The sequence below is a fragment of the Grammomys surdaster genome, unplaced genomic scaffold (genome assembly GCF_004785775.1).
Source record: "Grammomys surdaster isolate TR1022 unplaced genomic scaffold, NIH_TR_1.0 125863, whole genome shotgun sequence".
In the NCBI taxonomy this organism is placed as follows: domain Eukaryota; kingdom Metazoa; phylum Chordata; class Mammalia; order Rodentia; family Muridae; genus Grammomys; species Grammomys surdaster.
In genome coordinates, this window is record NW_021620689.1 from 1,801,758 (window position 1) to 1,812,791 (window position 11,034).

Below are 11,034 nucleotides of genomic sequence, written 5' to 3' on the forward strand. Positions count from 1 at the left end.
GGCGGGGGAAGATGAGGAGGCAGGAAGGATGAGGCCTGAGCAAAGAAAGCACGGGCTCCTCTTTGGAATGGGGTTTAATCAGGGATTCCCTGGGCCAGAGGCTGTCTATTGCAAGCTTATTGACCCCAGGGGGTTTGGGAGTCTAACTCAAGAGGAAGCACAGTACTCCTTTGGGGCTGGAGAGATGGCTCAGTGGTTAAGAACAGTGGCTGCTCTTCCAGAGATCCTGAGTTCAATTCCCAGCAACCACATGGTGGCTCACAACCATCTGTAATGAGATCCGATGGCCTCATTTGGTGTGTCTGAAGAGAGTAAGAGTGTACTCACATACATGAAATAAATAAATACATCTGTAAAAAAGAAAGAGGAAGCACAATGCAGACCCTCACTGTATCTCACAAGGGCCAGCTGTCCTCCCTGCCTTTCCAAGGCTAGCCCAGATCTCCCATGGAAGCCTCTCAGTGGCCTCTCAACAGCCACAGCTCAAGGGAAGGCAAGTCCAGACTCCTTATCCTGGCAAAGAGAGAGAGCATCGCCAGCAGGCCTCTGTGCCTCTCCACAGCAGGGACTCTATAGTTTGAGTGCAGCTCTAGGCAACCAGATACAGGGACTCTGTGCCAATGGTACGGGGCTTCATCCCAATGAGTGGGGGCTCTATCCTGATGGGGGCTGGCTTCCTATTGGACAGAGCCCACCATGGGAGAGACAATTCTGTAGTCCAGGTTAGGCTCACTATGTAGCCCAGGCTAGTCTTTAACTCACACTAATCGACAGTATTCCTGCCTCAACCTCCCAGAGTTACAATTATAAACTTACACGACCATAACTGTACCCCTGGTTTCCCAGGAGTGAAAAGGGGCTGACTGTGAGGAGAGGGACAGGAACAAGTGCCAGAGACAGAGTGGGAAGGGCTCAGGAAGGGAAATGCTTCCCCCAACCAGGGCAGGACTGAGTAGAGGGTTCTGGAATGAGACAGGAGGGAAGAAACCGAGGCAAGGTATACTGGATGTAAGGGCTGGGGGTGAAAGGGGGATTTGTGAGATGCAGGGACCTGAGAGTGGGTGAGGCAAGAGAGAGGGAAGGAGAGGGTCCTCAATGAGTGTGCGTGTGTGCATGTGTGCACGCCAGCTCACATGTGTATATGAGAGCACCTGTCCCAGGCCAACGGGAATGTTCTTTTTTTGACTCTCCCACTCCATGTGGGGAGACCATCTCTCAGATCTCAAGATCAGACACTCCCAGGTTCAAAACACCAAAGGATTGATTCTCACAAGTGGTTGTTGACTGACACACCGAAGAGGATGACAGATAGGCAAGAGCCAGAGGCTCCTCTGTACATCAAGCCCTCCTCCTCTATTGGCCCCTCCCAATGCTCCAGCCTTCCTTTTCCCTTCCCCCACAATACCCAGAAACCATCTCGCAAAATGGTCCAATGGTCTGAATTGGACTTTATGTTTTACAAAGTTTGCTTTAGAAAAAGAAAGGAAGAAAGAAAGAGGGCTGGAGAGATGGCTCAGTGATTAAGAGCATTGACTGCTCTTCCAGAGGTCCTGAGTTCAATTCCCAGCAACCACATGGTGGCTCACAACCATCTGTAATGGGATCCGATGCCCTCTTCTGGTATAAGACAGTGACAGTGTACTCATATACATAACATGAATAAATAATTTAAAAAGAAAGAAAGAAAGAAAGGCCAGGCATGATAGTGCACATCTTTTAATCCCAGCACTTGAGAGGCAGAGACAGGTGGACCTTTGTTTAAGGTCAACATGATCTACGCAGTGAGTTTCAGGACAGCCTGGACTGTTAAACAGAGAAATCTTGTCTCCAAAAAACCAAAAACCAAAAGAGGAGGAGGATGAAGAAGAAGAAGAAGAAGAAGAAGAAGAAGAAGAAGAAGAAGAAGAAAGAGAGAAAGAAAGAAAGAAAGAAAGAAAGAGAGGAAAGGAAGGAAGGGAGAAAGAAAGAAAGAAAGAGAAAGAAAGGAAGAAAGAGAGAGAGAGAGAGAGAAAGGAAGGAAGGAAGGAAGGAAGGAAGGAAGGAAGGAAGGAAGGAAGGAAGAAAAAGAAAAATAGGCTGGAGAGGTGGCACGTCAGACAAAAGTGGTTGCCACACAAGCCTGATCACCTTACTTTGGGTTCCCCAGAATTCATGTGGAAGCTGGACCTGTATCAAAAGCATTTACAGTTCCCAGCACAGCAATGGGAAATGGGGAGAGAAGTCACTCCTCATGTTCACAGGCCAGCTAGCCCAGCTAGCTAGCAAAGAGATCCCGATCCTGTCTCAGACAAGGGGGAAAGGCAGGGACTGTCATCTAAAGATTGTCCTCTGATCTCTACATCCATAAGTTGTGTCGCAAGAACCCTCTGCCCATGAACACGCACACACACACACACACACACACACACACACACACACATGCATGCACACACACGTGCACACACTATTTCTAACTGTATAGATACATATAACATTTATATGTATATCTAAAGTTGGGGTGTGAATGCCTGAGGCTCTGGTCCAACTTGCACCACCAACCAGCAGTGTACTCACATCTCTCTATCCATCACCCCCCAGACATCTGGCTGTGCTTCTATGCAGTAACATAACGACCTCATAAGGATGTTTCAGGATCTCCATGTAACAAGGACCAACTGATGGCACACACCATCGTGCCTGGTGACCCTTGCAGCACTGAGTTCTTGCCTTGTCTGACCTAGGCTCTGACATCATTCAGTAATACAAGCTCACGGACATGTTGCCCAGGCATTGGATGTGGCTAGTTCAAAATCAAGCACACCAAAATTGCTGTTTGATAGCCATGGGGAGAAGCTGGCTCTACTAAATCCCACTTCAGTGCTTCTATGTCAGTTCGACTGGCTTGAACCCGGGTCTGATGTCCACCTGTGTCTGTGGGCATGTGACCCTCTGTGTGTGAGCAGGATCGCCATGCCTGTCACATGAGTGAGGCTGGCCCCTCTCTCTGTCTCAATGTTCTGATGTCTCTCTCTCTCTCTGTCTCCCCATTTCAGAAATGAAGGAGACTGATTATAAATCACTAAACCACATCTGGCCCATGGAGTACAAAACACTGGCCGCAACAGAGGTGTAGGGAGGAGTTCGAAGGCCTTGCTGCCGTGCTGCTGCTGCTGCTACTACTGGAACCTCACCTTCCCTGTTTCTTAAACTAGGGTTTTTCAGCTTCACCAATCCCCCCTCTCTCTGGCTGAGTCGCTCCTGTGGAGAGCTTTGGACCTCACTCAGCTCTCTCTGGCTTGCGGGCATCAGTCCCATGAGAAAAGTGAAGCAAGGGGGAATTGGGCGAGACTTCGGAAAGACTTCCTGCCTTGCTGGGGGATGTGGAAAGAGGGAGCCCTGGGAGGGAGAGGCCCCCACCCAACTCTCTGGCAGGATCACTAGCAGACACTGGCCACTCCCAGTACATAGTGCCCCCGTTACTGCAGCTGTTGAGCAGAGAATAAGGGAGGCCTGGGTCAGGCCAGGAGGCTGACACGTTAACTTTGAATTTTAGCAGGATGTTTCAATGGACACTGGGCTCATTGAGCTCCATGAATAATAACTGCAAACTATTAGGGAGACTGAGGCAGGAGGATTGCTACAAATTGGAGCCCTACATAGGGAATTTTGGGCTAACAAGGGCTACCTAGAAAGATTGTATGTCAAATGAAACAGAAAGGGGACTAAAGAGAAAGAAAAGAAAGCTGGATTTGTTATTCTTTGTACATATTTATATATTTATTATATACTATATAAACAGTTATATATTTATTATAAATATTAATAAGTATTTAATAAGTGTGTATGTGTGCGCATGCACACATGCCCAGAACTCAGAGGTGTCACATCCCCTGTTGCTGGAATTACAGGTGGTTGTGAGCTGCTCATCGTGGATTCTGGGAAACTGAAGCCAGGTCCTCTGTAGAGCAGTACATACTTTTAACTAAGAGCCATCTCTCCATCCTGTCTGTTCATTTGTTCTTTCTCTCTCTCTCTCTCTCTCTCTCTCTCTCTCTCTCTCTTTCTTTCTTTCTTTCTTTCTTTCTTTCTTTCTTTCTTTCTTTCTGTTTTGATTTTTAAAACAGAGTGCCTCACTGTACTCTGACCAACTTTGGCATCAGCATCATGGCAGCCCAGTCCCAGCTTCCTGAGCTGGGCTACAGGCTTTTCTTACGCTCAGAAATCTTACAGGGTGCCTTACATGGTAAGGTCATCGCCACTCAGAAGGGTGCGCTGGCTTCAGCTCGGGGAATTTAAGTTAATTTAAGTTACTGGAGAAAGTCACCTCCCCTTCTCTTCTGTGCTGTTTCTGACTGCAAGGAAAGCTGTGTGCCTAACTGCCCAGATGTGCAGAGCCTCTGTCCAAAGACTTGCAGTTCAGAGAGGTGCTCTGAATGCCTGAGCCTGGGATTGGGGACCAGGACATGCAGGGTATGGACTCTCTACACCCCCTAGGAAGAAGCATCACCATGGATACCCCACAAAACTGGTGTTGGGTCAAAGAGCCTCCTAGAGGGGCCTTGAGCCAGAAAGCAGAGTCTAAAAGAGGAAGGAAGATCAATAATGAGGGGTTGATAGACCAGTACATCTCAAATGAAATCGCTCACCGGATAATCCACAGTGCTCACAAAGCAGGGACAAACAACCATCACAGAAGAAAGCCGCCAGAGGCTCTCCAGTCCCGCCCACACCAAGGCCCTCAGCAGCTCAACCCCATAGGTACTCACTCCGCCTCTGCCTCTTGCCCTTGATTCCCCGGCTGCCCACAGCGAGGTGTGTCCAGCTCAGAACCAGGGCCACCACACACAGCCCAAGCCGCATAGTCACTGGCCAGCCCTGGGCCCCTGGCAGGAGGGGTGGTCTCTTGCTACAGGCTCTGAGGCTGGGTCAGTGGCAGGAGACCCAGGCCGGGGCTGCAGGCCAGATCCACCATAACCTCAGCTGGGATCTGATGGGGTATGGAGCTGGGTTCTCCATCGGCCCAAAGGGAGGTCCTGTCCTGCTTGAAGTCACCTCAGAGGGTCACATGAGAAGTCTTCTCACGTCAGCAGAAAACCATCCCCAAGATAGTCCTGTGGGCAAGGAGAGAGAAGGGTTAAGTCCATGGTGCCCTGGAGCCTCTAACTTACATTTCCTCCGTTTCCCTGCCCTGGACTTTGTAGAACTCAGGAAGTCTGGACACTGCTGCATATCCCCTATCAGGCAGTCCTGAAGAAGAAATCTCACCATCCTGTCTCCAAGTATCCTGCATCCTAATACTGGGACCAGCTACCTGAGTAACTGGAATACAATGGTTACCCAAATTAAACCTGTGCGCCCCTGGTGATTTCTCAATAATAGGAACCAACTGGCCCTGGTCCTGAGTAATATTGGCTAGTTCTAAGTGGAAGTCCTTCTTTAAGTCTATCCTACAGACCTCATGCTGTTAGAATATCCTGACATTTGTAAAGGAGCTCTTTGTCCGCCTGAGTGACTCCTCAGCTTTCTCTTCCCAGTGCTGAGTCACCCATGCGCCTTTCACCTGTCCTAGTCCAGAAGTTAGAGCAGCGGCCTCTAGCAAGCAGGCAGACTCTGCATGGCCCTCTGGGGTTGGAGGGAAAAAAGGAAGTGAGGGTTCCCCCCCAGCCACAGAAACTCTGACACAGCAGGCCTGGCGGGCCTGGCTTTTGTGAGGGGATATAAACAGCAGCAACTGCCCGTCCTGGCTAGAGACGCAGAGAATGGCGATAATCCCCCAGTCCAGAGAGAGCTTGGGCTCTGGACCCAGCGGCCAGAGTGATGGGGGCAGGGGCACCCGTCCCTGCCTGTCGCAGTGTCTGAGGAGCTGGGCATCTGAGCTTCAGGGTTAAGGAGGACCAGGAGTGAGAGCTTTCTTCCCACTGACAGGGTCTGGCACTCACAGCAGGCTCGCCCACACGCCCGCACCGGCACACCCACTTAGGCTCCCAGGGTGAGCAGTTGACCTGTTCCTCCCGGGAGGCTCTGTTCACGGGTTAGTTGTCATTGGACTGGTCGTTTGGCCTCCTGGAACCTCAGGCTCTTCACCTATGAAACCGGGATTGGTTCTGAGTTGTTTTGGCTTACTAATGAGAAATTCGAGATACTCAGCATGGAGCCTCCAGCCCCCTCTCCTCTCCCCTTCAGCTCCTCTGTGCCCAGTCCACCCCCTGGCCTCCCAAAGAGGCCCCAGCAGAGCCCACCTGCACTGGAGATAAATCATTACCCCCTGAGGGAGTTCGGTACCTCCCTCCTCCCTCCTCGGCCTCTCCCCCTGGCTTTGAAGGCCAGACACACTCAAGTGGTTAAGCTGCCTGTGAGAAGTGTTTACTTGAGCCTGATGGATCCCACCTGGTGCCGGAGCTGCAGCCAGCAGAGATGCCCCCACCACCCTTGGTGCCCCACAGCCGCCATTGCCTATGCGCCCCCCCCCAAGTACTCCGTACCAAAACTTCCCAGCCCCTATGTCACACCCCAGCCCCTATAACCATAGATATCCAGCCAAGTGTGCCAAACTAGAGTCCTCAGCCCCAACAGAGTCTCCGGGACCTGGATGTGGCCCCTGATGGTCGTGGATTCAGACTTCAGAGTCAAGATGCCAGGCTTGCAAGGCCAACCCTGTTGGTGAATTAGCTGTGTTACTCTGGGTTACTGCCCTAGAAGCTTTGAGCCTATTTTCTAACCTGCAAGAGTCTGGTTTAGATACAACTTAGGTGAGCACATCCACAACGTGGTCGGAACAGGCTGGACAATAGTGGGGTTTCAGTTAACGTAGTTACATTTTTCATGAATGAGGTTTCGTTGTGTGTCCCCGTTCCTATGGCCCTGGATAAAGGAATTTAACATCCTCTGAATCATCAGGCTAAGTACAGAGCCCTGGCATGCAGTTGCCCCATTTGCATGTCTCTGTGGTTGGTGGCCCTGGTCCTGAAGATGTCACCTCTCAGGAAAGCTTGTGTCAGATAGGGTGCTAGGACTGAGCTGCTCCGGCCTACCAGTCTTTGTGCCTGGAAACACTGCCTCAAGCAAGTCTGGGGTCAAGCCTGGGTCTTTGACTTTGGCTTCATTCTGTGGGGTCCACCAGTCAAGAAAGAGCTCCTAGCTGTCTCCGTACTCTCGGTGCCCACTCTTGGGCATGCAGTACTTCAAGGGCAAGGGCTGAGCAGTGGGGAGGGGCCGGCACAGGATGAAGAATCTGGGGTCCAGAGGCTGAGATGGCCAGAGATCACAAACTGAGGTCACATGGGTCAGGGAAGAGAGCACCTACAGGGTGGACTCACGCTGAGGAAGGGGACTCACTACAGGGTGGACTCACGCTGAGGAAGAGGACTCAGCCAGTGGCAACACCTAGACCTTCTTACTCTCCCCTTCCCCATCCTCCCATCCTCCCCTCTGGCCTGCCCTCGCCACACTACCAAGTCCCTGAAGTCCCTGCCAGAGAGAACTTCTTCCCAGCCCCCACCAGGATCTCCAGGAAACCTGTCTTTGCTTGGCATGGACGGGAGGGCCGAGTGTGAGCTTCATTGGCACAGGGGGCGCTGGCTTCCCCCTGGAGTGGAAAGAACCTTAAATACTTTCGGGCACTATATAACTTTATCTCAAATGAAGCAAATGAGATATTAGTTCGTCCTTACCAGGGAGTACAAGCAACAGACAGGAGCACTGCAGTGTGGGTAAAGAGCTGAGCAGTCACCCCTGTGAAGGTGCATATGCTGGAAACAATGGTCCAATATTGCCAGGGCATATGACAATTTGCTGGAGTGAGATCAGAGACTTTGTGGTACCAAGCTCCTGAAGGCTACAGATTCCTGCCTCTGAGGTTCTCTTTCCCTCCAGCTACTTGGGGTCCCACCTGGGCACTCAGGGGACAGTGACATTCTGGAAGACAGGGGGAGGAGCTAGGAGCTGAGGGTGGACTTTTAAATACCCTTGCTTGTTTCTACCATAATTTCAGATTTACTTTGGGTGTTGAATTGCTATCGATCACGAGTTCATTTGGGAGGGCTCACTACATCACCCTGTGGGAAAGAGCGATAAACAGCGTTCAAGGCCCAAGGGGCTGGGGGCGGGGCGGGGGGTGAGAACAACCTTGCTGGCTGAGGCAGAATCCCACATCTCCTCCCACCTGCCGGGGCTAGACCTTCATTTACTCCATTACAGATGAAGGAGAAAGGTTAGATTACAGGGAAACATGGCCCTATGGGGTTAAGGACAGAGGATTTTAAAACTAATTTGCTACCGGGAATCAGGTGCCTGGGTGTCCTGGAGACTGGCTTTTGCAGAGAACTCAGGAGTTTGAGTCACCACGGCTCTGGGGAGGGGCCAGCACAAGGTGAAGAATCTGGGGTCCAGTAGCTGAGATGGCCAGAGAACACAAACTGAGGTCACATGGGTCAGGGAGGGGAGAACCTACAAGGTGGACTCACGCTGAGGAAGGAGACTTGGCTGCGGGTGGAGCCGAGGGCGGAAGCGCAACCAGAGCAGGGGGCTGGAAGAACTTTCACCTCCTCGCCTGCCACAACATTGTTAGGATGAATTGGTATTCTGTCAGATGTCAGATACAGACCCAAAAATGTAAACCATGTCGATAGCTCATAGCCAGCACTCCCATGCTTAAGATCGGCAGCCGGCCTGGGAATGCGATGCCAGAAAGAGCCGAAGTATTTTGGGGGCAGGGGTGGAACTGAATGCGTGCCTGTGGGACCTGTGGGCATCGCAAAGCCATGCCAGGCTTGGGGACTGTGCACATCTTGCTGCCTCCAAACCCAGAACGCGGAGAGAAGCTCTGCTCTGTGTGCCTGCACCGCTCACCGTCCATTCATGTTCTCATTCTCTCTCTCTCTCTCTCTCTCTCTCTCTCTCTCTCTCTCTCTCTCTTTCTCCCCCCCCCCTTCCCTCTTCTCCTCTCTCCCTCCCTCCTTCCCTCTCTGTGAGGCCCTGACAGGTGCCAGGGGAGCGAATCCACTGCCCACCACGTTCCCAGCATCCCCACGAGCACTGCAAACGCGCAGGATCGGGTCGCTGTGCCCTGTCCACCCTGAGGTCCCTGGGTGGCTGCAGCACACCTCTTCCCTCCAGGCCACGGTGCAGCGCATCGGCCTTCTACTGCGTCAGGCTGAGAGGAGGGACAGGGTTTATGCGAACCGGACTGGGTCGCGTGGGTCGGAGCTAGGTCGCAGCTAGGGTGCGTGGGTCGCGTGGGTCGGGGCTAGGGACTCTAGATGGGGCTGGGTCGCAGCTGGAATGCGTGGGCAAGGCTGGGGTGAGTGGGTTGGGGCTGGGGACTTGAGGCGGGGCTGGGTCGAGTGGGTCAGGGTTGGGTCACAGTCGGGTTGCCGGGGGGGTTCGTGGGGGCACGGCCTGGGAGGGAAGGTCGCGGCTGGGGACTTGGGGCGGGGTGCCCTGGGCTGATGTTCGGCGGGAGGACGGGATGGGGTCCGACTCTGCCCTGCCTCCCCGGCTCTGGCTGCGCCCCAACAGGGACCCTGGACCCCGGGGCTGACGGCGCGGGCCGCGGGACTCACCTGGCGCAGCGGCCGTGGCGGGGCAGCCCAGAGGGGCGAGGGCGCGGCCACTGGGTCCCGCGCTGCCGTCGCCCCGCGCTCCGCCCGCCGCCCAGTTGCTCAATGCCTTCTCCGCCGCCAGCGCCCCGCCCGGCGCATTGGTGCTGGGGCGGCCCGCGCGGGCCCCGCAGTCCGCCGCCCGGGCTCTGCGCCCCGCGCCCGGAGAGGGACTGGTCCCCGGCTCACACGAGGGAGGGAATCCCCCGGCGCCACCCCCGGCCGGCCCCCCTGCCCGATCCGTAAGAAAAAACGGACTGGAGCGCCGGGCCTGGGACTCCGTAACCCCCTCCCTCACACCCGGGCTAGGGACGCGCCGTCTGCTCTGTGGCGAACGCCGGGAGCAAGCTCACGTCCCCTCTTTTCTTGGGTCAGGAGCAGGGACCCAGGATGCTTGCTAAGGCTGGTGCCCTCCATCAGAATCTTGGAAAGGGGCAGATATAGAACGGCGAGACTTGGGATGGTCCGGCCACACCCTTCTTCCCTTCGGGATCAAACCTTCAGAGCATCTGACCAGTTGGGAAGACCCGGGGAAGGAAAGTTTCGTATCAGCACTGGAATCAGTGTGAGCCATCCTACAATACAGCCTCCAGTCCAGTCTCTGCTCCCTCAGCCATAGCCTGTGTGACCAGAACTAAGTTACTTAACTTCTCTGAGCCTCCCGGTTTTCCTCTGTTTTGACGGTTTCGTGAAATGAAGGATGCCCAATTCCGGACAGGAACTCGAAAAATTTTTGTGAGGTGGCGAAGTAAGAAATGAAGGGTTACAGACACCTGCAATGATCTAGGGAAGGTTGAAGTTAAACCTGGAGGGAAGGAGGGAGCCACACGCCTGAGGGTGCCAAACAGCTGTGTTCCACCCTCACTTTAGACTGGATAGAGAGAAACTCAAACTGCAATCTGCTCAGCTCCAGCAGAGAGGATGGGGTGACTAGGGGGTGGGGGTGAGTAATGAAGACAGGCTGTGGAATCTCCTTAGTGGAGGAGGGAGCCCTGACAGTCGAGCCAAGGGCACAGGGTCGCTGGGAGTGATGGGAGGTGGTGGTGATGCCAAGGATGAGTGGCCTCTGCGTTGTCCCGATGGTCAAATGACCAGGGAGCAGCAGCAGGGCAGCTAGCCTGAGGAAGTGGAGGTGCTGGCTCTCCAACGCTCAGAGTCTGGGCTCAGAAGCCCCCCCCCAAGTTCATAGACGCTGGTCCCGGACCCTGCAGCCCCTCCCAGAGGCCCTTCCCTCTCCCACTGCCCCAGCCTCCTGTGTCCGAGCAGCCCTGGCTAACGCTCTGCACCTAATCAAACAGCCTTAAAGGCCGAAAACGCAATGTTTATTTTATTTTATTTTTTTACACACTTGCATAACTCCCTGACCAGCGACGCCAGTTGTTGGGCTTTTGTTTGGCTTTATTTTGTTGCAGAGAGAGAGAGAGAGAGAGAGAGAGAGAGAGAGAGAGAGAGAGAGAGA

General features: G+C 53.6%; 1 protein-coding gene across 1 annotated transcript in view; it reads right to left on the minus strand.

Moving 5' to 3' along the window:
• Window positions 1–9,564, minus strand: part of Rspo1 (R-spondin 1) — a 22,725-nt gene extending 13,161 nt beyond the window's left edge. Inside the window, exons 1-2 of the mRNA XM_028790154.1 lie at window positions 9,540–9,564; window positions 4,746–5,090 (exon numbers count right to left, since the gene is read on the minus strand). Coding sequence (XP_028645987.1) covers window positions 4,746–4,839 — 94 coding nt within the window. The 5' untranslated portion in view covers window positions 4,840–5,090; window positions 9,540–9,564. The remainder of the gene's footprint in view (window positions 1–4,745; window positions 5,091–9,539) is intronic.
• Between the last annotated feature and the right edge of the window lie 1,470 nt (window positions 9,565–11,034).